A 25,807-nucleotide genomic window follows, 5' to 3' on the forward strand; every position below is an offset into this window, starting at 1 on the left:
CAGCACTCACCAAAAACCAGAGCACTGCTCAAATCTGCACAGAGTTGCGATTACAGCTCTTGATTCACAGAGCTTTCTCTCTCTCCTTCTCAATCTCTCTAAACTTACATCATCTGTCATAAGGTCAAGCTCTAAGATGCTACTTTGTCTTCTGGTGCCTTTGGAATGTACCGTATGAAAATCACAGTAGGGATGTATAAAAGATAACTGTAACATTAATGGCTGTTACTTTTTTTAACATTCCTGGCTCTCCATGTGGGCCTTTCACTCCTGATCCCACATTGATTACGGCTTGCTAACTTGTGTAGAGCTAATTTTATTTAATTGGAACAATGGCAATCTCTCTCTCGCATATGCTCACATACGTAGTCCCTTGCTCTCCATTACGCTCGCAGCATTTATGAATCACACAAAACACACACGATGGAATATAAGGAGCAGCAAAGCTCTCTTCGTCATGAAGACGACTTCGGCTCTCTCGGCTGTTTCCTAGGTTACCCAAGCTTATTCACGTAACCTTTTCTTCGGTAAAAGGCATACTCTAAGATCTCTCCCAAACCTGTCTCTCTCATTTTCTCTCTGCTGATCTGTTTCGTAGTCACGGTGTTTCTCGTTTTGCTAGAGAAATGCCATAGGAGCAGGGGTGTTTCTCTAATTTGCCTGCAGTCCCTTTTATGAGACGATTTATCAAAGCATATCAACATCTTTATCGTAGTCATTAGTGCTACTTGCTAAGGCAACTATCACTATTGCTATTTCTCCTACTTGAGGTCAGGGTTTGATAGGGAATGACAATCGTGATTGTCAAATCATGTGGCATGTTGAGGTTTGGTGTAATATTGCTTTTCTACTCATTCAGATTTTTGCCTGTCAGAATTATATATATAATTTTTTAGGTTTTTTTTTATGCCTCTTTTGCCTCGGATCAGTAAGCTACCACCTAGCAACCACCCAGTACACCCTAGCAACCTTTCTAAACACCATAGCAATGCCCTTTCAAGATCCTGGCATGAGTTTTGCACAAGCAGGTGCTCCTCAATTTTCTTCATAAAATAAAAAAATCTAGTGTTGTTTCCAAACTGTGGTCCATTCTGTGGTCTAAAGTTGTGAGCTGGTAACTCGTGTCAAATAGTTTTTAGAGCCTCTTCAAATAGTTTTGGGAGAATGTGCTTCACTTTCATGCAGTACGAATAAATAAAAATGTTTAATGTAAATTGTTTCTCCCTGAATTTAAGTCCAGTTCGAGAATTGGAGTCATTGGACTTTACACCTCTGTTGAAAAGCGATGATAAAAAAATATCTGGTGATGAATGTTGCCCATATATCAACGATTATAACCATTGGCAAATCGTCTCTGCTGTAGCTAAATGCAATAGAGCTCACCAGTACCGGCTCAGTGGCAGATTGAATGACCCACTTAACCGTTTAAACCCTAGTTTGATTTACTACCTTCTGATGCCTTTTCCAATGACAGCTCCCTCTGGAATTGTGACCATTGAAGTGAAGAAAATTTATAAAGACAAAAGGTAATTTTAAAACATTGTGGATAAAATAATGTCTTTGTATATCTGGTTTAAATAGGGCAATTGGAAGATAAATGATGTACTTTGGTGTTGATGCTTGTTCTGTGTCAGTGCCAGGAACCATTACAAACCTGCAAGATTTTATAACCCTTCGGGTGGCTGAACGCTCAAGATCAATTTACTTAACTGTGATGTAGTAAACCGAAGTTTATGCCTATCAAGATTGGAGGTTTATTGGCTTTTAGTCTGTTTGTTTGAGTCCGTATTTATTGTAGTGTACTCCTAAAATTTGAGTAAATGAAATACGCTCCTTCACGGTTCAGCTTTTGTCTTCTGATAAAAAATGTGCCCAGAATTTGATGACAACGTCTTTGTACTTACTTTTGTACAATGTTTTCTAGAATGAGAATGTATCCTTCCCTTAATATCAAGCAACTAATCTTTCACTGTCTCTTGTGCTCACCAAGGCTACATGTATTTGATTAAAAAATAAATAAAGTAAAAACAAGAATATCATGAAATAAAATTAAGTAATTTTTTTTCTATTTTCATGTATTTAAAAAATACTCCAGTCCCCAGTGTCTCATGATTCTTTAGAAACTAATTTGGTGCTAAGGTAACATTTCCTATTATTATCAATGTTGAAAAATGAAAATTTAAAAGAACAGCATTTATTTGAAAGTGATTTTTTGGGTAACATTATACAGTAAATGTCTTTACGGTCACTTTTAATAACTTTCATGCATTTAATTAAATGTAAATTTATTTATTAAAAAAAATCTTACTGACCCCAAACTTTATATTATATAAGTATGTATGCACTAAAGGTACTGTACGCTAGTATCCAATTCTGAACATAGCAGAAAATCACTCACCTTTCGGCGAAATTCGCCGTTTTGAAACCAAAATAGGTGACCTGCGTGAATCGTGTAGATTCGATGAGAAAATGTTTAGAGAGGGGGGGGGGTACTATATGAAGTCATACTATATTATGATGTGAGAGAGAAATTTAAGTCATTAAATTCAAAATTCAATGTTAATATTAGTATACTTGATCTGTAGATAAAGCTCTATGGTTTCGCATAAAATGACTATCTTGCTGGATTTTATTGCTGTATCGTAATCATGTTCCTTTCTACCGTGTGTCTGTTAGATCACAACACTGGAGAGCACTATAATTGTTCTTCACGCGCACAGTAACTGAAATTTAAAACCGTTAAAAGAAAAGGCTCAATAAACTATTGCATAGATAGATACTGTATAATACACTACGTATCAATATGTGTTTCCTTTGTGCTTTGAACTTTTCAATGCGGACTCGGCGCGCTGTGACTCTGTGTTGTTTCAAGCGCATCATTCTGCGCTCGGGATGCGCATAAGCGCTTTTTGCCGCACTGTGTTGGATCCTTTCATAATCATATAATACTTTTGCGCAATGAAAGATTATTAACAGCCTTTTTTGTCCTGTCCTATCTATCATATTTTGCTGCCTCGTTAAACAGCTGTGATATACATTTAAACAAAATTCTTCATTTTATAGTAGCCTAGACTATATATAAAATAATTGATCTTTCTGATTTTTATCTTGTTTTTCATTAATGTATTTTACAACAATACAAAGAGCAAAGTGTAACGTTTTACCAGATTTAGTGCTACACTTATTGTGTCTTATTTGTTCCCCACTAAATAATGTTTTTTTCACTAAATGTTCAGATTTTATAAAATTATTGTACACTTGTGATTTTTCTAGACTAAATTTTACGGCTGAGTTATCCACTAATGTAGTTTATAATAGAATTTTTGTCATAGGTTATGATCATATTTTTTTTTGACTTGTTGTTTTTCTTTATAATGAAGTTGTCTGTATTAAGTAGATTGTGTTTAACACACAAAAGAGTGATTATCAGTTCAACACAGAGTTATAGAAATTCTATTCGATTTTTTTTTTTATTATTGCACTGGTATGCAAAAAATGCATCTAAAAATGCATCAGATTGATGCTTTAAATATGGAATATATACAATTTTCTTACGGGGGAGCATGCCCCCGAACCCCTCTAGATGGGTAATATCCTTCTAACCTTTTTCACCCCTGAACCGTTTTCATGCCTGGAACATAGCTATGTTTTGGCTGTGTATCTTTAAAAAAAGAACAAATGGTATATCCAGCCCAGTAAGATTTACATCAACACAATAATTTGTCTGCTGTTTTTTATTTAATTTTTTATCCCTTTGTAATATTAGATCAACTACCGGCAGTGGTGTGGTTGGGGGTTTGTTTTGAAATACATTTTTTTTATAATAAACTAGCCTCAAACCATCCGTTTCGTAACAGACATGCGTGTTGTGCAATTCCGTCAAAGAAACAACACACTTAAGCCTGTAAAGCATTAAATAATTATCAGCAAATAATGGTAACTTAAATAATATAATAAAGTTAAATATAAAAAAAAAACATTCGATTTTCACACAAAGACGTGTCATATAAGCCTACTGCTCTGCGCTTTGAGAGGGATGTGGGACACGAGCAGGAAAGAGACCATCTCTTTTCTTATATCTTCATGTTTTCTACTTGTAAAATGTCTGCAGAGCGAATTTTATCTTCCACAAGGGCAAGGCATTTAGGCTATGTTTTATTTTGCGCTGCCAGTAGAAAGCAAAACTAAAATCACCGGCACATGTGGAACGCGCTTTACAAATAAACTTGACGTGCCTTACCAAGTCTAATAACACAAACTGTGTTAAAAAGAATTTGACATGCAAGTAAAAAGGTAGGCTATTTTTCTACCTTACCACAGTAAAGAATGTGAATATAATATGCCTAATTAAAAGCGAACCAAGGAAGAAACGTTTAAAATCCCCTTCGAAAATGGCTGAGACATGAGTGAAGATTTGGGAAAAGAAACAAGAGATTCCATGTCCAGTGGAATAACTAATGGAATACTGTTAAATTCACTGATAATTGGGTGAACAGATCGCAAACCAGAATAAAAAGCCGACAAAGCTTAAATTTATGGGCTCACGGGCAACTCTCATTCGTCATGAATCCAAATGTTTCCATGGCTGCGATGTAAGACGCAATTTCTATTGTAAACTATTATTCAATTCTAATTTAAATCATTTGATCTAATTCAAAAGAATTGATTATTCAAATCAATTCTAAACTATTTCTATTGTAAACGAAGCTTTGTGCTTCACTCGTGTCATAATATTCATGTAAAACACCATTCACATTCAAAAAAATTCGTTTTGGCGGACAACCGCCGGTGCTACTCAGCCACCGCGGTGGTGCGGTTTCAAGTTTACCGGCTCAGCCCTACTGAACATGCCTAAAAGGCATTTTCATTGTAAAGGAAATAATTTGTAAACCTCTGCTGATGCTTAATTGTTCCTCTTTTTATAGGTGAACCAGGACAATGTCGTCAAAGTGGGCCACAAACAAGTGGTCAACATGATTCGTCACGGCGGCAACCACTTAATCATCAAAGTGGTGACGGTCAGTCGAAATCTAGACCCTGATGACACGGCTCGAAAGAAAGGTAAACGTCTTGATTTGTTCAGGGTTTCCCGACTTACTGGATCATGAAGGAACATGTTTAGTCATACGTATGAAAATTAAGCTCACAAAACTCCTTTCATGTGATTCTAACCATTGCTTTTCCATAATGCTAATGTTAGTTTTACAAATCACTGATTTTAATAACACTATTAATTTGTGTTTTTAATGCTTTTTGCATTCATTATTTAAAATGTGAATCGGCAAACCTTGAATGCATGAGTTGTTGTTGTATACAATGCCTCCCCATGGGAATGCTACAGCCCATGGCTAAAGCATCTACTGTACCTGCTCTATTTTTTTTATTTTTTTTTTGGTTTGTTGCTATAGCACCACCACCACCACGGAGGGCTCCCTCCACAGCCTTGTCCATGCGTTCAAAATCTATGACCTCAGAGTTAGAAGACCTAGGTAAGCCCAGTCTAGCCAAGCAGAAGCATCTCATTTAATGTCTAGTTTCTCTTAATACTATTTAACAAGATAAGGCACCATTCACACAGGTTACATTGCATTGTGTTGTGTTTTTGGTGTGTCATGACATGAGAGTCTAGCTGTTTTTAAGCGCAAAAATGTTTTGTGAATGCATTTTAACCTGTGACACTTTTTGTTGTTCTACAGCTACCGTTCATTATGAAATGAACTTTGATGTTGTTTTGTTTTCCTGCATGCTGACCTAAAAGTGGATAAAGGTATTATACGATTATTTAAAATAATATTTTTTACAAATTGTACTGCTGTGCTTCCCTGGCATGCATGTGACTTTGTTGTATGTATTTTTTTGAGACAAAGATTTTTGATTATATGGACATTGTGTCCATACACAGTTTTTGTGTAGTCCCTACTAAAGAAAACAAAAGCACTACCTTCACATTCACTGTAAAAGCATTACACATTTCACCTGAGCGGATCGTTGTTGGATTTTGAAGGATTTTTTCTGGTGACCACAGCTAAATCTAGGGTTTGATGGGTCATGCTGTCTTAATGATTAGTAATTAAACAATGGCACAAATGGTAAGCAGTATTACATGCGTATTAAATCCTTATTTATATTGTGTAATCAGGAATTAATTGTCTTTTTCGTCACTTTGTTATATTGGATACTAATCTACTTGTCTTGTGTAGTGTTGAAAAGTTAACTGCATGGATTTGTTGTTGCTTTTCGTCTAAAATGGCATTACATTATGCACAGGTCAATGCCATGTGGAGGAATACTGTGTATTCCAAACGTTGGTTCTCCTCGTCATGTTTTCTGGAAATTATCTCTGAATTTTAATACTTGAATAAAGCTGAATTGTTCTTTTATGTTAAAGCCACTTTGAGGAAAAAGAAGGGTGAGTTTTCCCTAAGCACTCTTTAAATATGTGTCACCTCAGCTTAGCAACAGTAATTATTTTTCTAACACAATTTAGCTTTTTTGATATGATTCAGTGAAAGAAATGTGCAAATAATTTGAATTCTCTCTCCAATAATCAAAATTTACCAGTTGAATGGAAGAATGCTTACTGTGAAAACAGACCAAATGTGTTTACACTGCAAAATGCTCCATAAGCCTTTAGCTTCACTTATTGACCCCCTAGATCTTCAAAAGTGCTATGTAAGAATATATTATTCAACAGCCTGACTTCTATTATAAAAAGGATACACTTGAGAAAACAAGAGCCATGATTTTCCCATGCCAAAACTGGCATCATCAGATACATGTCCTTGTTCCTACTGATATAATAGATCCTGCCTACAATTCACTCCTCAAACAGAAGATACAATCCTAAAGCTGGACATTTTAAGATAATTTCTTCCTTTAAAGAACTACATTTGAACTATTATCATACAATGGACCGCTCCAGCTTTAAATCACTCTGAAACAAGACATTGCCATGGAAATAATGCTGCATATGTTTAATATAGAAACATTCCACCTGCAAAATGTAATGCCATATTTTTATTGTAAAGCTATCACCACTGTTATCAATGATCAGGAATATTATGACCTGTGACTGATACACAGATATGATACAACATCTTTAGGCTGCTGTATGGACTCCTTTGTCTTCTTGAAGACGATATTTTCTGAACCGTTGTAAGCATTAGTTTTATGTTTACATGATATGGCTGGCTGCATACTGTAGTACTCCTGCTGTGTCCTTAAAACAGCCTTGTACGTATTGAGTTCATCAAAGAAAGTCATTTTAAATCCACATTTAAATATTATCAAGATACATAAATATTACCTTGTTTATCAAAACAAAAAACAAACAAATGCATACTTTCTGCAGTCAGATATGCTTTCTGTTAAGAATATTAACTAGACAGATTCTTCTGAATGGGCAGTTTTGGTAGTATTCTTTTTAAAATAAGCTTCGCCTCAGGGCTATGATGGGATTTTAAATTTAAAACTTGAGTGTATATATCCATATAATGCCGAATGAAGAGGTGTAACTGTGGCCCCCTTTAGTCCTGGCATTGACAAGCATTTCCAGATTTGTATGGTCAGCACTTGACCACATAAATAGCACCCAAGTGTAAAACGTATTGTAACTGAACCACTGAAACCCCGTGCTGAGGTGGTCAGGCACAAAGTCTGACCACATTCGACAAAGTTGTGAATGATAATGCGCATTTCATTATCTGCTTAAAAATGCAGATAGTGAAATTATAATGATAATGCAGCACTACAATAATTATCTGACACAAATTATACTGCAGTCATGCGCTTGGGTCACCTGATTTAATTAACAAATCTGTCAGCATCTCTCCTGATTTTTTTATCTTAGGTGCTTTAAAGTTTATTTTCTTCTATTTTCTCTTTTAATCCTTATTAGCATATATTACTGTGGGAATGCGTCGAATTTAGGGAAACACAATACCTTAATTTTGTCTGTCAACATGACAGAAATCGTTTTGAGTTGTCATCGCTGATTTTAAAGTTTGATAAATGATGCAAGGAAGTGTGATTTTAAGGAATAATTAAATCTAATTAAAGAATATCCAGGTACGAAACATTTTAATGCCAGGTGTACAGGGGGTTGTGTGTGTTTGTGTGGTTGTGTGTGTGTGTGTGTGTGTGTGTGTGTGTGTGTGTGTGTGTGTGTGTGTGTGTGTGTGTGTGTGTGTGTGTGTGTGTGTGTGTGTGTGTGTGTGTGTGTGTGTGTGTGTGTGTGTGTGGTCTTATCAGATTCAGTCTTTGACTTTTATGCTAGTAAATCAGACTCTGAATTTCCCTTTCCTCCATTTCTGTGTAGATGATCAGCTTTCAGATAATGAGGGTCTGAAGAAGAGGATTGTATTTCAAGTCACACTAAGTAATCATCCCATGCATGGGAGCTGTAAAAAAAAAATACTAGCATGTTGCGCAGTGGCCGTTGAAAGAAGTGCTAAGATTTCTCCAACGGAATCAGGAAGCGCTTGCACGGCTTTGACCTTGACCATTGTCGTTGTATCTATTTCTGTCGCCTTTTTTGCTCGGTTTTGGATCCTTGCTTGGTTTCGGATCCTTGCTTTTGAGGATCATGTTAGAGGAAATTAGCAATATTTGATACTGAGTTTATTTTAAATGTAGCTTCCTGCTTTCTAATTTAAGATGCTGTTGTCTTACAGATAAAGTGGATGAGGTCGTACCCCCCCAGAAACCAATGTGGGACAATTCAAACACAGATTTGAGGGTGGCGGCGGTCAAACCACGCCCAACTAGCAAGTGTTTTGCTGTCAGCCCTGAAATGAATGTAAGCGTGCCTTGTCTAATGTCCCCTTAAGTTCTGGACTCACGTGGCATTGTTAAGAATTGTATTGTAGCCATAACCATTTTTCATAAGTCTGGTAAGACCGTTGCCCATGCATGCATCCAGGCATGCCTAACTTAGAGTGTAGTTATGTACAGGCTTGTGAGTATGCTTCACTGCTTGAAATTTTTTTTTCTTCATTTTAGTCTCTTTTAATGGAATAATTTCAACATATTATGTGAAGCCTAGTTAGAAAAGATGCTCTGCAAAAGTGCTGCATTATGCTTGTCCTTATTATCATGTTAGCCTTATTCTGTCTTTTGTAGTCTCTCTGCAATAGTCAGGATGCAGCAGTAGACTCACCACAACAGCCAGGGAGTCCTAGAGGTCCTTTCCTGGGTATACCAAGGGGAACCATACGGCGGCAAACATCTATAGGTGTGTGGTTGTTCAATTTTGTTTTGTTGCTGAAGTAAATCAGTCCTTTTTTTTTGACAAATTGCACAAAAAAATATTTCAGCTCTTTTTAAATTATACAAATATTTTGGTTTACACTCGGTGGTCAGCCCACTCTTGCTGGGTGTTTTTTCACTGATGTGACATATTTGTCATGTAAAAGTTGTTTTTTTTGTTTCATATTTATTGTTTTCAGATGGTGATTGCACCCAAAGGCTTGTTGATTTTTCCTCTTTTATTCCTTTACAGGAGTAACCGAAGAAGAGAAGCAGTTCCTTACTCCGCCAATGTTGAAATTTACAAGAAGCCTTTCAATGCCTGACACATCAGAGGATATTCCACCCCCACCAGCCATCTCCCCTCCATCTCCACCTCATAATAATGCTCCCGTCCCAGCTGGTCGAGGATACGGCACCGTCAGACCAGGCTTTACTTCACAGAGTCCTAATGCAAACAGCACAGCCCCAGACAGAGGTGAAGGTGCTGGGTGGAGAGATCAGGGCGTGTTTTACAGAGACAGTCCTGAGCAGTATGAATCCGAGGGGTACAATCATAGCCCAACAGCCCAACAGAGTCTTCATATGCGCCGTGCCCTAATCCCTGAGAACCCTTACTCAGATGTGGGCAAGATGGGTCAAGCTGGACTGTTTGTGCCCAACAAGCCTGCCAGAAGGAAGGGAATGCTTGTCAAACAATCCAATGTAGAAGACAGTCCTGAGAAAACCTGCTCCATTCCAATTCCGACAATAATAATCAAAGAGCCCTCCACCAGCAGCAGTGGTAAGAGCAGTCAAGGGAGTAGCATGGAAATTGAAACGACCACACCGGATCACCCAGGGCAACTGCGTCCTGAAGATGGCTTAAACACAGGCAGTCCCTTTGCAGCTGCCATTGCCGGTGCTGTCAGAGACAGGGAGAAGAGGCTTGATTCTCATCGTAACTCCCCATCTTTTAAGTCCACAGATGCAGGTGATGAGGATGTGGCACCTAGACCGGCTCCACGTCTCAGACACTCCAAATCAATAGATGAGGGCATGTTTAGCAGCGATGAGCGACTGCGTAGGCTTATGGCACCTCCCTCATCACTACTTAGCATCCCTAGAGGTGGAGGGAATGTGACAGACTTCAACAGCCCTGAGCCCACCATGGTAAGGGAACTGTTGAGTACTCGTACAGGGCACAGCCCGATCAGTCTACCTGCTCATAAGACCTACAGCTCAGGAAGTGGGAATTACGTTCACCCGGTAACAGGCAAACCACTTGACCCCAATTCACCATTAGCTTTAGCGTTAGCTGCCAGAGACCGAGCCATGAGGGAGCAATCACAGCCTCTTCCACTAAAGAGTGACCTATCCAAACTTGATCTCAATAAACCGCTTTTCATCGACACCAAGCTTAGACCAAATTTGGATGTTGGCTTCTCAAGTACCGCTACCATGGGCCGTCCCCGTGGGGGTCTGCGGAGGCAGATGACAGAGTCCAAATATGAGACAGAGTCCAAGTATCAGCTCGATCTGGGCAAGCCTGAGAAGAGGCCTGAGGAGAAGAAGAACATGCTGATTGACATTGTGGACACTTCTCAGCAAAAGTCAGCTGGTCTGCTGATGGTACACACCACAGATGGGGCAAAATCGGAGGATAACAGCTTGTCAGAGGGCGACAGGGACGAGGCAGTGAGTCCCGACAACACCCCTGGGGAGCTTCGCGACCCCAACCAGCCAGCTCCCACCAACCCCCCAGCTCTCAAGGCGCTATCAGCTGCTCCACATGGCAAGACCATCATAACTGTTAGCTCAGTGGATGAGCCTGTCAAGTTGCCCTTCGGCATCCCTCCACCTCCCTTGGCCTCTGTCGACATTGATGAAGAGTTTGTGTTTGCTGAGCCCCTCCCACCCCCTCTCGAGTTTGCCAACAGTTTTGACATTCCTGAAGACCAGGCAGGGACTATAGCTGAACTGCTCAAACAGAAAGCAAATGGTACAAAAGGGCCCTCTCTTGCTCCCTACTATCCCCCATTAGGTGGTGGAATTTCTGAAATCAAAAGACCAACGGTCCTTACAAACTGCACACCTCCTAGCTTCCCTCCTGGGCCACTAGAGCCCTACGAACAAATCACTGACTCGGGCATCGAGGTTGACAGCCGGAGCAGCGGTGACCCCCAACTGGAGACTACCAGCACCATCTCTACTGTGTCCAGCATCTCCACCTTGTCTTCTGAAGGAGGTGAGACCCTGGACACGTGCACCGTCTATGCAGATGGACAAGCCTTTCTGGTGGACAGGGCTCAGATCCTGTCCAAACCAAAACCTAAACCTGCCATCAAGAGCAATGCACTTTACAAGGATGCTTTGCCAGAGGAGAACGTGAGCTCTTTCAGAATGCCCTCCTCTGTCCCACCTCCGCCCCCTGGATCTATTCCACCAGAACCCTTGAAAACCCCAACGCAACGAACCTCAAAGTTGTGGGGTGACCCTCCGGAGATGAAAGGCCCCCATGGTCCTGAAGCCAATTCAGTTCTGCAGCATGTTAACAAGGACAAAGCACCAAAGTCAGGGGAAGCATTAGACTCTCCAATGGGATCCAGGACTCACTTCGGAACAAGGTATGCCCTCTTTCCTTCCTGTATTATAGGCTTACATTTAGGCTCTCAGAATAGTGTGTGTGCTCTGCTGGAGAACGAAAGAGTTGCCTAGCAACCCAATAATGAGAACAGCCTTGAGGACGAGATGAGCAACGTCAGTGTGATGATGAACACAGACCGTACCACAGAGGAAGGAGGTATGTGTGTGTTGTTAAAGCATGGACCATTTGTTACTTAGTTGTCACATCACCCAAACTGCTCCCATAACATATCTCTAGATTCTCTTATGCAATCTCTTAAAGGCTTTTATATTTCATTAAAAAAAAACAGCGTTTAGGGTTATAAGGGGTTTCGACTTAAATCTAAAAAACCTACTGAACTGCCTTCCTGTCTGCTGCCAACATAGGCAGCTTTTTTTTATGGCTGCATCATAACTGAAATGAAACCTCATAAGTGTCTCATTTGGAATTTCGACTCCCAACTGATTTCAGTACAGGTGATGCGAGAAGAGTGGCACAATACATTAATAAGCATATGTATAATTTGCACGCCCAAGGTTTGGATAAAATTTAAACATTAAACAATTTGATGTGTCATTTATTTTACGAAACATTTGCACATTTGCAAAGGTTGAGTACACCAATGGCTGCCACATTGCACAGGCAGTGGGTTTGCCATCGACATGGAGTTTCAAGTCTCACTCAATGATGTTGTTATTTACAGACCAGAGAACAGACCCTAAAATGATGCACTTGTAGCCCAGGCTATGTTTAGCACACTGAGCAAAGATTTTTTTTTTTTTTTCACTATGAATAGAAATAGATTTTTTAGTACGGTAGATTAGCATGTTTATCTGTATCATTGAACTGAGGTTAATCTTAAACTATGGGCTGGACGTGTAATTTGCATACTGTACAGTGAATTGATACAATGAAAATACATCAATAACAATATAGAGTAGTTCAAGTACTCTTTACATGAGTCTGTCTTTGGTTTTATTTGCTGTGCTACATCAAATGCAAATGTAAAAGTTTACTTCAACAAATGTAGGCCAACACACCTTGGGTATTAGAAGAAACCTGGGGCAAGGACATTGCATTGTTAAAGAGCATCACATTCACTGCCTCCTTAAAGCTAAACCACCTACAGTACATGCATACTGTCAATATTGCTGTTTAAATAAAGTCCAAGTCATATTTTGCTCCCCCCCCTCCCCCCCCAAAAAAATAAAAGTAAAACTTTGTATAAAAAAATTATGCTGTTTTCTATTTTTGCATTATTTTAATGATAAATAAAGCAGATTTTCCAATAATTGTCATTTATGTAACAGTAAATGCTGTCTGGACACTTTTTTTAATTAAAATCAGCAAAAAACAATTTTTTACTGTATATATATTTCAATTAAAAAATAATAGGCTTAGTTTTTTTTAGGAGTGAGACATTGTTTGTGTGAATCACTTAAAAAAAGATGTACAGATCTGTCTTGTGTCTCATCCTTAAAGCCATCTTTCCAGGGGAAGTTTTTGATTTAGATCCACTTGAGTCTGTAAGGTTTTGGAAAAATGGGACACCACAAATGTAAATTAAAAAATGTGTGGTTGTATCAGATTTTATAGAATAAAATGTGACGAAGTAAAATTTTGTACAGTAATGTTTTTTTTTTGTAATGTTTTTTCACCCAGGCTTTATTACTCATAAGTTTCACTCATATTATCACTCATATTTATAATTTATATATATGGTGTGGTATTAGTTTTCTATGTCATTTGACTTCCGATTTAAATCTGGCGGACAATAAAACAGACAAAACATGAGCCCCCAGAGTAAGCACCCAGAAAGCACCCAGAACACCATAGCAACATGTAAAACTTAAGAACTGCCAACCACTTTCAACACCTTAGCATCCTTTGCAGGAATATAGTTTTACATTCTCCCTCAAGTGTAATATGTTTTCCATCTCAATACATATTCCTTTATTTTCTTACATTTTTCATTTACTTTTATCTTTCTGTCTTTGCAGAAATCAGGATGGTGTATCCCTCATCTCAGGTACACAGCAGAACACCACCGTTACCTTCACTGCCCAGCCTGGCCCCAATGTGCCTGTCCCGTCACCGTGCCGACAGGCCGACAGCCTGCCTTCCCACCACCACACCCCGAGCCCTATCATGTCCCCACCAGACTCTGGTCTCAGCTGTGCCTCTTCCCTCCCGACCTCGGTCACTTCCCCCACCATGACGGATGTCTTTGGCCTGCCCACACCACCCCTCAGCCTAGGCACGGGGCGTAGCCGCTCCCCTTCCCCGCTCACCCTCATCCAGGCAGCGTCAAACAAGCCCTTCGCCACCAAACCCGTCCTCATGTGGAGCAAGCAGGACGTGGCTGACTGGCTTGAGAGCCTGAATCTGGGCGAGCACAGGGATGCCTTTATGGACAACGATATCGAGGGAAGCCACCTGCCCAACCTGCAAAAGGAGGATCTGATCGATTTGGGTGTGACCCGTGTGGGTCACAGAATGAACATTGAGCGGGCGCTGAAAGTCCTCTTAGACAGATGAGACTGGGCGAGACGTCCTCATCAGGACTCTACGCATCTTGTTCATAAGCTTCGTTTTCCCTCTACCCTTATTTCAGTTCACTAATTTGAACACTATGTTGTCCTATCATGCTTTTTGGTGGATTTTAGGAACTGACACATCCTGAAGAAACTCAAGCATTCAAAATATCCACGTAAGCACAAACGGTTCCCTGCGTTTCCGTTCCAAGAGCTCCGGCACCAGAGAGGACATTGAAGCCAACACACTGTATGGAAACTACAAACATGAGCTGACTATCCTTTGGCTTTTAAGGACTTTGGCCTCCTTTGAATGCACTGAAACCAGCAGAGCTGGGGATCCATTTTCTATATTTGCTAAGACAATTCTACAGAGAATATTTCTTCAGGAAAAAAGGGAACCTTTGTCTATGTATCAGCTGCCTATGAAATAAATATCTTGCTTTTTTCCCTCCTAAACCTCTGACCAAGAGGTACATGAATCTCTGAAATGTGATCGGTGGGCATTTAGATGTCCCTCAGTTCATTTGCGGACAGTCCTAGAAGGGCCTTGGTCACTTGAAAACAGAGTTCAAATCTCCCTACGTGCGAATAAATGCAACCGTAGCAAGCAGCAGGTCTCTCCACCATCTTGAATCTTCAAGTCTTGTAATATGCTAACATTGGATGTTTGTCTGAATGATCAACAATTCTCTTTGGTCTTTCTGAATTGTGGTTTACTATTAGGTGTCTTCCATGCAGTAAGAAAGTCTGCGGCATTCCCACCAACATTTTATTTGTACCTTCAGTCGACTCTAGGGTGCCCTGTTGCTAGTTAGTATTAATTTCCAGTGAGTTTTATTTGAAACAATGGATCTTCACAGGAACACACAAGATCTATACACTGAAATACCTAGATTAAGTTTCATGGATGAATGGAAATGAACCAAATTAAAGTAGAATTTGACAATTATTTTTTGTCAAATTTGACAGCTTTGAGTTGAACACTGACACAAACACTCTGAAAGGGCCAGTATGTATCTGTCTTTCACTTTAAGTGGTGAATTTTTCATTTATTTATTTTTATGTATTTATGTATTTATTTATTTTTGAGTGTAATGAGAATCATTTGATTGTTGGGGGGTAAAAAGGAACGTCAAACAAAACTACAGGAAACCTCCTTAATCTATACATATCAATGTCGTCAATTGTAACTGATACAGGACTTCATATCGATAAATTGTTATATTTATTGAAATTGTTATTGAAATTTGATTTGGACTTTTTTTTTAATTTTTGCAGCTAAACCTACAACCATCTACAACAAATTTTAAGTGGTTTCACAAGGTGGTAATTCTCATTGTCCTGTTTAACCAAAACTTTTCATTTTATGTCCTGCAATCATTTTGCTTTGCTCAACAACTGGGAGAAGTTATGATTTGTTTATTATGTTATTTATTTAAACATGTAACTGCAATGTGTGCCTATCTGTGTTACAATTTGACACACCACAACATCCCTAGATCATCTAAGATTTAGTTGTGATTTTCCCATTGTTAGAGTCTCGTTTCTCAGAGATGCATCAATTTTATCGGACTTAAAACGCCATAAACCCCACAGGTATGGAATCAGAATGGAGATCAGAATGTTCATATTTGAGATTAAAACATCACAGAGACATGAAGGGACAGCCAGCATTATTACATATTTCACCTTCAAAGCACTGTGGGTAACGTCAGAACTGAGGGAAAGACGACAGATTTTGAGAGTGGCTGCGAATGAAATAAAGTTATGAACGTTAAAGTATGCAGTGAAGAGATTCAGAAATAAATTATATATGTTTGCTTATCTCTCGACCTTAGAGGAGTTAGAGTAATCATCTCTATATATCTTATTTTAGGAAACAGCACAGTATTTTAAAGATTTATAGAAATATTTATGAAATTTTTATGACATTTAACTCTGATATGTGGTGTGCCAAAAATCTATGTGGTATCAGTTAAGAAGCAATACACAAATTTAAAGAACACTGTTTGGTCTTTCTTTGCCAGTATTCCACAGTACAGTATATAATATTATGAAATGAAATTGACATATACATAGGTCTCAGTGAATTAGAAGATATGAAAAATAACGAGATAATGGCTGTCACCTGCTTCTTTTAGACAATGTAATTAAAGAAAGAAGTAAAAATGTAGATTTGTGTGGTGTGTATACTTGACGAAAAACAAAACGAGCACATATTTCAGGCCACTTACAATGCGGTCACATTTACCATTGATCCGCGAAATTTCCCCCGTTCTGGAGTTTCGCGTGATGGCGAAAAAGTTCGTGTTCAAGTTCGTCACGCGAATTCGCCGTGCTTACCAACAGAAAGCTTGTGTATGGCCAGTGCTTCATATTCATACACTGCTACTGATGGTATTTTTTGCCCGCTGAATTATGCTGAAATATCACCAATGTGACCGCACATTCACACTTTACGATATCAGAAAATAGACATTTTATATTTATGGCAAAAATGACAGCACTGAATGGTTGTCTACGCAGAAACCAATTTTAAAAATGCATTTTATATGAAGCCACGCAGAAGTTACTGCCTAATTACAGCTGTACTACGATTTCGGTTTCTTCATATTTGTCTCACACACTTGTGAGGAATGCATTCACTTGATCTATGTTGCTGTAATTTTGTGCTAATTTAGAATTCATGGTTAAAATCAAAGAGATTTTTTTTGTGTGTATGACTGCACTTTCCTCGAAATCCCTCGACACTCATGTATTTGAAACAACCAAAATTTACGGGACGAATAAATATGATTGCACAATCTGTTGTCAATCTGTCTCACGTAGCCATGTGTTTTGTTTACATAGTTTGTCTCTGGGAGGCTGTATGTAAATTTGTTACATCCATTTCAGGGCTTGTTTTGCTTGAAATAAAATCTTCCCATTATCAGCATGCTGTTCTATGCTTTGTCATGACCATACACACTGTCTTTTTATGTTTCAATCATGTATTAATGAACAGAATGGCCTCTTTATATATTTTTCACACAAACCCTGCTCTCTGGTGTTCATAGTGTTTTCCCCCACATTGTACTAGTTATGGAATTAAACCACAATGTTTTAATGTGTTTATTATTAATAGAATTCTCCATCATAACAGGTTTCATGCAAAGAAACAAAAAAACAGCTGCAAAAATATATTTTTAGCAAAAACGTGAACCAAAAAAGCAGTATTTTATCAGTTTAGTTAATGGTGAGCACATCGCTTTGAATTTCGTGGCTGAGCTGAGTCTGCAGATCACTCAGTTTCTTCTTAAGGACAGCAAAAGCCGACATGACGATGGTCTCTGGCCGAAGTGAACCGCAGGACTCCACGTTGTAATAGAACCTTAATGGAAAAATAAATGTATTTGTATAGACATGCTTTTTTAATTAACAATTTCACAATGTTTTTCAATTTGCAAGCACATGAAGTATATACAATGTCAATTAAATAACAGATATTATTTTGAATAAAAGCAAATTGTTTGTATATGATGAGGAATTTCTTAAATGTGGTGCCTTTAATTTGTATTTATGTAAAATTAATAAAAATATCAAATCACAATATTGCTTGGAGGCAACAAACACATTTAAGCAATTCCTCATAATATAAAACAGAATACAGAAGTTATTTAGTCTTTTTGTGCATTATTAACTTGTCTAGATTTAAACACACTTTCAAATTATGTGCAACAGGGACAATGATTCCACTGCATATATCCTTTGTAAGCATGTGTGAGTTTAAACTCCCTTACCTTTCTGGCTTGCCATTAGGATCATATGGAGCTTGAACTCCATCCTCCTCAATTTCTGAATATTCACTTTTAGGCCTGACAATCAAGGAAAGGTACAGAATTATACATAACATTTTTGACAGAAACTTTTTTGCTCACCGTCCACTGTGGCTAGTGGTTTTCCAAAGTTACTAGCCACTCTGCATTTTCACTGGCCACAATTTTGACATCAATACAATGGGCGAAAAATTCCATATATATATATATTTTAATATTATCTCATATTAAATTATCTCATATCTCATAATTTGGCAGCAGGTATATTATGCTGCTGTCACTTTAAGACCTGACACACAGGTCTATTATACTGTTACACATGCGTTTTCTTTCTCAACCGTTTACGTTCACTTTGAACATAACTGACAGTGTGTTTGCATGAATAATTGCCAAGACCGGCATTTTGAAATTATAAATACACACACTGCCTTCCCAACTACATTTTTTATTTATTTATTAATAATAAAAATAATAAAAAAAAGACTGGTAGGAAACATTTGTGGCTGATAGATTTTCCCAGTTTGTTCATTTATGTACCAATGTGTCATCAGGTACATAATAATAAATAAATCACGTTATCTGCCCTCGCTCGAACTGATCTGCTGAGGGACGGTAATAGGTGAGTGCATGCGCATTAGTTCCGCCCACTTCTGAAGAATCCGGCAGTGGCTTCTGCTTGTTCTTTAAGGCTGAATAATTCCAAATGAACTGTGTTTTGACCGAAAAATACAGCAGAGAATATCATTTGCATGTAGCGGGTCAATTCTACGTGGTATGTTAGACTCTCCCTCTCTCTTTGCATGTGTGAGAGAAACCGAGTGTGCTCTCAGCTAAGCGACGGCGTGTTGGGCGCATTCACACTACAGTTTCACGGTGCGTCAGATACGAGATAAACTGCAATAGTGTGCTTTAAAGACGAAGAGCGAAACTCTCTTAAGTGCTCAGTCAGAGTGTTCAATATATCTGTGCTAAACTCATACTTAGCCTCTAACTCAAACACTGGCGAGTGAAATCGAACTATTTATTAGCCAGTGGCTAACGCTAGCCATTATTTAGTCGACTAGCATGAAGATTTACATTTACATTTTAGAGGCTTGCGTAAGAAGCATACCATTCCTGTGGAAGTGGGTACACCGTGTGTCTCAGCGCATTGTCTGGGTCATACTCAAACGCCACCCCTGCGGTGGGATTCCATTTGGCGTGTTCCTTGCCAAACCCCTTTTTAGCGTACGCTCTGAGACGCAGCTCCTGACCCTTCCGCAGCTTCACCAACAAGATGTCTGTGGAAAAAACCCAAATGATGAATGCAAATACATCCGAGTGATTATACAGAAAGTTATACAGAGGAACTGGACCCACCATCCTGCTCTACGTAGTCATTGGGGTCGTTGTCTCGACTTCTGGATGTTACCTGAAGAACAAGATACAGCGGCACATCAGAAATCGCAGTGTCGGTATTTGAGTTTGTGAGGAGAATATATACATACAGGGATGACTCGGGGGTTATTGGACAGAAGATCTCGTGAGGTCACGTGTCGCGTCTGATCTTCTGTACATCTTACGTCAAGCGTGAGCTCAACCGAACACTCCGGACAGAAATCATCACATGTGCAATCCTAATGGGAAACCAAAGAAAGCAAAGTGTTACGTTCCACTTCTCTACAATTAATGAAATGATTCATATTAATGCATTTAAGAGTTTAATACTAACACGCGAGTACTGCATCTTGTCAACAATGTCATCACTTGTGAGTGGAATTAACCCTATAAAAGACGAGCATGATAATTTTGAGATGCCGCACTTTGCATTATAAGAAGAATGAAATGAAAGATTTGGAAAGATTTTATACAAACGCACCAACTCTGTGTGCAATAAACTCATCATGGAGCACAGAGGAGTTGGCATCGATCTGAACCCAATCGATAGCTGGCAAACAAGCACATTACATCAGATTAACAGATCTAAAAGACAAAGCGCATAATTTAATCATGTAAACACATTATTACATGAACATATTTGTATAAAAACTATCTAGAACGGCTATATATAAAAACATCTAGAAGACTGAGATGGTTTGATCCTTACCGATAGTTGGAACTTCTGACATGAACACACGACGAATAGAGTTCGCCACCCTGAATAAAAAACAATATACAGAAATATTATAAAAACATTTAATAGTAACAGGTACTTCCTATGAACAGGGTACAAATAGAGCCTGAAACTATCCTTTTTCAATTAGTGAGTGAAAAGTTGTGAAAAAGGTCAATGAAAGGTGCTTAAAAATGTTGATCATTGGCCTCAGCAGGTCAAACACAGTTTAAACCTTGTTTTTAGTGATTTTGAAATTGTCTAGCATTAAGCATATTTAATATTATAATACTTGATTTTAAAAAAGTTTTAAATAAATAAAATTATTTTAATGGTTTTAATTTACAATATACAATATGTTATATTCAATATTTTATCTTTATGGTTTTAGTTTGTCATATATATATAAGTTATATACGGATATTTTAAGACTTAATTTATCATTTATAAAAAAATATTTAATAATAATGATAAAAATATTTATCATATTGAAATGCAAAAAGAAAGAGTGTGTGTGTATATATATATAAAGCCGCACAAATCCCGATATATATATATATATATATATATATATATATATATATACATATCGGGATTTGTGCGGCTTTAATGCTTTAAAATCATGTGACAGCAAAGTATACTATGGTGGTACCATGGTAAAGTGATGATATCAATAATATCATGGTTTTTATGGTTCTTGCCAGATGCATATACTATAGTTTTTACATGTTGTTCCGCGGTATTTAAAAATATAATATTTTTGTTGGTAATAACAATAAACATATATTTCAATGACATTAATATAACACACTTGCTTTAAAACGCTAAATGATCACTTCACTCACGCGAGATCCGTGTTCTCAATCACAAACTTCACACTCTCGTCCGTCAGCTCCGTGATCTTCACTGTGGGCTGGTTGGCATACGGCATAGTGAAATTTAGCTCAAGATTAAGACGACAATAAATAAACTATATGTGCGGTCTGTTTTTCATTCACTCCAGCATCGAGCGCTTCTTCAGCACAACTAACAAACGACAGCAGCTCATTGGTCACTGGCGGCCTCGTTCCGTTAGCATCCGGATCACTGTAGTATCACTTCCGGTTAGACATACTAAAGGTCCTCAGAAACTGTTATGCGTCAACCTAGAATAAAAGTCATTTATGTCTTTTTGTGGACTTGGAACAATACACATTATTAAAACAATGCATTGTTAAACCCACCAACTCATTAAGTCATTGTAATATCTTAACACGTTCACTACAGTTGCAACTGTAAAATCAAAATATTTATTAATATGAAAGTTTTTACAGAGTTGGTCGAATCTGCAACATCAACAATAACAGACTGAGACTGTTCTGTAAATAGGTTACCCTTTATTTTATTTTAATGAGGGACTAGCCAATGTCAGACACAAACTGCACTAACATTGGACTCTCAAATACAATTCACATTCATATTCTTTCTTTTTTCTTTTTACAAATGCAAAGAGTGTGGCAGCAGACTGCAATGCCTGAAAGGAAAACTGGCTCCTCATTGGGCTTGGGTTACACACAGAGGTATAAATGGCACAGCTGACCCATTTAAAAGTGCTAAGGGTGTGATTATCGACCCTCTATTGTAGCACAAACACTTTCTTTGAGATCATTTTATCATGTTTAGTTGGTTTAGAGCGGGTGAGTGAGCTGTCAGACATTTGCGCTGCTCGGCAGAGGGGTCGAGTAGAAGACAAGACAAAATGAAGCCAGGAACATCAGAAGAAACTCATCGTCTCTGGTTCATGCCTGTTAGGTTCTTCAGCTGTAAGAAAAGAAAGCTTACTATTAAAAATGAAACAAAATATTATGGCTTCAGTGATTTTGTAATGTTCTAGCATTAAACATTTAATAACAACAAAATATTTGTAATATTTAAATAAATATTTACCAAATTAAAATTCAAACCATTTTCAACTAAAAACTGAAAACTTGTAATGCATTTTTGCCTTTCATTTACACAACAACGGCGTTTCGGGGGCTTTTAAAAGGGGTTTCAAAGTGAAGGTTTTTGAAAACTATAACGTTATTGTCTCGGTGTAAACGACACAAATGCGAATTTGTGAAAAACGGTAGTGATTCTTTACAAGGTGACCGCCAACTATACTAAAATACCAACCACTTGAAACAGCAGACTTGGTATTAGGTTTAATATATTTCTATCTGGAAATTGTATTTTAGCATGGTTACCGTAATTGCGGCTCCCATGAGTCCCTGAACCACGGCTTCTCCTGTGGCTTGCACCTAAACCAAACAAAGATTACCCAGTATATTAGTAATAATATTTGCTGATCACATTTTGGGAGTGAAATAGCACAAAAATGGCTGTCTTTCATCAGTTAACCTGTTTAGCGGTATTCGCCATGTTAACTACATCCTTTATGCGATTGTCGAGGAAGGCCCATGTCTCTTCAAAGTCAGGAGACGAGTCCTGCACCATCACCAGCTCTGTCGTGTTAAAGATCCCCGTCAGTGCCGCCCGCCGCGTGTACCAGTTCATCTAAGACAGAGAAGAAATACAGGTGAATGAGCAGACCAAAGAAAGGAGGACGGTAGCGAGTGAGATCAGAGAAGCCACTCACGTCTGTTGAGCGATCGCCTGCGTAGTACCAGATGTCATCCACCATCGTGGACAGGTGCTTCAGGCTGTCGGGGATGTTGTGTGGCAGTAGTAGGATGCTCATGGCCTGCAAAGGCAGAGGAGACATAAATAACACAGTGTTTCTTTCTTACTTTCATAATTTTTTATAACTTATAGCCTATTAAAGATTGACCATTTGAAGTTTAGGTTTTGAGAGAGGAGTCTGCGCGTACCTGAGGCCACGTGTCAATATAAGGAATCAACATCCTCAGTCTCATCTCTACTGTGTCTCTCAGAAACTCTGCCATTTCCTTTGATCTAACACATACAAAAAAAACATGTAAGTTTTAATTACAACACCTAAACAATTGAATTCACAATTGATTATATTTATAAGTATTTATCCGCACTATGATATAATATATTAAAATAAGCATTCAAGCATGATTAATTCCTGTAATTTCAATTACAACAAAAGAACTGAAACCATTGATATTATTATTTTCCCTAAAATAATCATAAATAAATAAATCCATTATAATATAATATAATATATGTAGGGGGACAAATTTACATAAAAAACTCCACAATAATATAGTTATGTAACATAAATTTTTTTACATAAAAACTTATGTAACTGTTATTATCATTTACCCAAAATAATCATAAATAAACCACTGACATGATCATTTACCCAAAATAATCATAAATAATTAATTAATAAATCCACAATAATATAATATGTAGCTATAATATGTACAATATAATATTGAATGTTATATAACAAAATTCTAAATAAATCTATATAAAAATTCTAAATAAACACATCTATTAAAACAATTCATCACAAGGAGATTTAAGTCACATGAGACTAGAGTCATTGAGAAGTCGGAACAGGGCTGCACGATGAAATCCACTTCTCACATCCATAAAAATTTCCATTTAAAAAATCGATATGAAATGCAGTTTTTAGGGGTGGCTTCTTAACCCCTGTCACACCTTAACAATGACACAAATCTTGTTTCTTGAGTATACTAGCATATTAAATAATGAATTATATTAAACTCACTCTGCCTGGCCAAGCTGGACCAGGTTATGTTGCTCTGCCAATGTCTCGGAAAATTGAGCATTGCACTGTGCAACGAAATGCAGGACCAAGTCTCCGGCTCCATTGTTGAACATCCCAGTGGAAGCTGATGACAGGCCAAGAGTCTGAATCACAAAGCATATAATTACAGTTATATTGTCTTATAATATTTACAATACTTGAGGTTTTCTTTAGCTTTAAGAAACGAACCTCTGCTCCAGCTGCGATGGCCTCCACAGTCCAGCCGTGCTCCGGAACGAACTCCAGAGCCGAGGTCAGGATGCGAACCTGGAGCTGCTCTTCCGTCTCATAGTCTTCCCCGTGTTCGCCACTCTGATCTTGATAACTGAGATGCCAAATGGACTAGGTTAGATTAAATGAAATCAGGGTTCATCCATGGATGACGGATTTGACTCTTGGGGCTCTAACCTGGTGTTCGGCTGGCCATCTTCTGAAGGTTCTGAAGAAGATGAGCTCTCTCCAGCTGTGGGAACCTCATGGAAGGATGGAGGTGGTACAGATGTGCCACTTTTAGAGTCATCGGCCAATCGTAACAGGGTGGCACAATGGAATCCACGTCTCAAATTTCTGCACTGGGGACTGACTGTGCCTTGAACGCCGACTGTCATAAAATAAAATAATTACCATGCAAAAAAAAAACACACTCCATAATTAGATCATAAAACTAGCTCTATAGTAATAAAAGCATTGCAATTCAACATTTAAAAAAATCTGCACCGCTGAGCCTTCAGTTTCTTTACTTATTCATAAAAGTGAAACAATCTCAAACAAGGGTTAATATGTTAGCATTCAGTTGTATTCCCTGCATTGCAAATAATTTACTATTAAAAAACATTTGGAAAAGCTTCTCTCTATGTAATGCAATTGCACACGATTCAGTTGATGTTCAAAATTATTTCAATATGCATTTGCCATCAAGCTTAATTGCACAACATTCAATGTTATGGATTGTCATGTGCACTTTTTGTTTGCACACGCAATCCTGCCCTTCATGGTCACCTTCTCTAGTCGCCCAGCTGACTTACATTTGCCTTACTTAGAAGCAGGCAGACTTATTTACAAGATACACCATCGGCAGCAGTTACGAGTGACTACTGTCAACTTTTTAAACATAACGATTGTGGACTAAATCGCTAATGCCCGAAGCACTGTCACTGTCCCCCGCTTACCACTGCCGAGACCCCGCAAGGCCCTTCCAGCTCTCAGTCCTCTAACCAGCGCCGCCATATCCAACCCCAGCGGAATGCGCATGCATGCTATATGATAACAAATGCATAGACTCTAAAAAACAAAATATGTCGCCATTAACTGTTGCTAATATTATTCTTCCTCTAGGGGGCTCTTGGTGGCCCAAATAGGTCAATTCGCCGTTGATCCGCATTCAAACCTTAATAAAATTATGTCGTACTGTCGGTACTTACATACTATGAGGCACATCATATTAAACATCTATTCATTAAAATGTAATACAAACTGATACACAAAAAAATATATCCGCCTAAGTAGTCTTTGTAAATGTATTTCGCAGGTAATTACAAACGACGATGATTGGCCAACTGTAGTCAGCGCGGAGAAAAGCAACATGTACCACGTAACAAAGCCGTCAACTGGGCAATAATAAATACCTCAACAATGACACAACGAAATTTTAATATCCATTAAATTGATAATTCACAGTAAATAGTTGAGACATGAAAACCGTTTGTACTATCCATTGTACTAATCAATCAGAGAACGTTTATGGCCAAGACGTGGATAGCCATTCTACTGGTTTGGTTTATTCTAACA

General features: G+C 38.1%; 3 protein-coding genes across 8 annotated transcripts in view; 1 reads left to right on the forward strand and 2 right to left on the reverse strand.

Annotated features, from left to right (window-relative positions):
• The window catches only part of shank2b (SH3 and multiple ankyrin repeat domains 2b), a 127,519-nt gene extending 110,196 nt beyond the window's left edge, over positions 1-17,323 (forward strand). For 2 of the 6 annotated variants that reach the window (XM_077210522.1, XM_077210525.1), the window contains 7 exons: positions 4,926-5,061; positions 5,409-5,498; positions 6,389-6,409; positions 8,673-8,797; positions 9,121-9,232; positions 9,500-11,852; positions 13,852-17,323. In XM_077210522.1, the coding sequence (XP_077066637.1) occupies positions 4,926-5,061; positions 5,409-5,498; positions 6,389-6,409; positions 8,673-8,797; positions 9,121-9,232; positions 9,500-11,852; positions 13,852-14,389 (3,375 nt within the window). In that variant the 3' untranslated portion in view covers positions 14,390-17,323. Of the gene's footprint in view, positions 1-4,925; positions 5,062-5,408; positions 5,499-5,758; positions 5,768-6,388; positions 6,410-8,317; positions 8,378-8,672; positions 8,798-9,120; positions 9,233-9,499; positions 11,853-13,851 lie in introns of all 6 variants that reach the window. The other 4 variants (XM_077210524.1, XM_077210526.1, XM_077210527.1 and 1 more) reach the window with 3 other exon arrangements.
• A 162-nt stretch (positions 17,324-17,485) lies between these two features.
• Positions 17,486-21,385, reverse strand: polr2c (RNA polymerase II subunit C). The gene is made up of 9 exons (XM_077210569.1): positions 21,141-21,385; positions 20,290-20,339; positions 20,062-20,130; positions 19,915-19,967; positions 19,691-19,819; positions 19,563-19,614; positions 19,315-19,483; positions 18,168-18,242; positions 17,486-17,758 (listed from the first exon to the last, which is right to left on the reverse strand). Exons 1-9 carry the CDS (start codon positions 21,224-21,226, stop codon positions 17,614-17,616), a joined length of 828 nt encoding a protein of 275 aa, XP_077066684.1. The 5' UTR covers positions 21,227-21,385; the 3' UTR covers positions 17,486-17,613.
• A 269-nt stretch (positions 21,386-21,654) lies between these two features.
• Positions 21,655-25,351, reverse strand: coq9 (coenzyme Q9 homolog (S. cerevisiae)). The gene is made up of 9 exons (XM_077210563.1): positions 25,189-25,351; positions 24,428-24,620; positions 24,209-24,344; positions 23,981-24,123; positions 23,145-23,229; positions 22,913-23,017; positions 22,675-22,830; positions 22,521-22,574; positions 21,655-22,095 (listed from the first exon to the last, which is right to left on the reverse strand). Exons 1-9 carry the CDS (start codon positions 25,268-25,270, stop codon positions 22,060-22,062), a joined length of 990 nt encoding a protein of 329 aa, XP_077066678.1. The 5' UTR covers positions 25,271-25,351; the 3' UTR covers positions 21,655-22,059.
• Between the last annotated feature and the right edge of the window lie 456 nt (positions 25,352-25,807).

The sequence above is a fragment of the Siphateles boraxobius genome, unplaced genomic scaffold, assembly GCF_051911475.1.
Source record: "Siphateles boraxobius isolate OS27281-9 unplaced genomic scaffold, OSU_SipBor_1 65, whole genome shotgun sequence".
In the NCBI taxonomy this organism is placed as follows: domain Eukaryota; kingdom Metazoa; phylum Chordata; class Actinopteri; order Cypriniformes; family Leuciscidae; genus Siphateles; species Siphateles boraxobius.

Coding starts and splice junctions, on each gene's coding strand:
- polr2c (XM_077210569.1), bottom strand. CDS start 21,226: ATGCCGTATGCCAACCAGCCCACAGTGAAGATCACGGAGCTGACGGAC. Junction 19,615..19,690: donor ATAACCCCCGAGTCATCCCT/GTATGTATATAT, acceptor CTTGTTCTTCAG/GTAACATCCAGAAGTCGAGA. Junction 17,759..18,167: donor CCTAATGGCAAGCCAGAAAG/GTAAGGGAGTTT, acceptor TTTTCCATTAAG/GTTCTATTACAACGTGGAGT.
- coq9 (XM_077210563.1), bottom strand. CDS start 25,270: ATGCGCATTCCGCTGGGGTTGGATATGGCGGCGCTGGTTAGAGGACTG. Junction 24,345..24,427: donor GATGGCCAGCCGAACACCAG/GTTAGAGCCCCA, acceptor TTGGCATCTCAG/TTATCAAGATCAGAGTGGCG. Junction 22,096..22,520: donor TCATGGGAGCCGCAATTACG/GTAACCATGCTA, acceptor CTTTTCTTACAG/CTGAAGAACCTAACAGGCAT.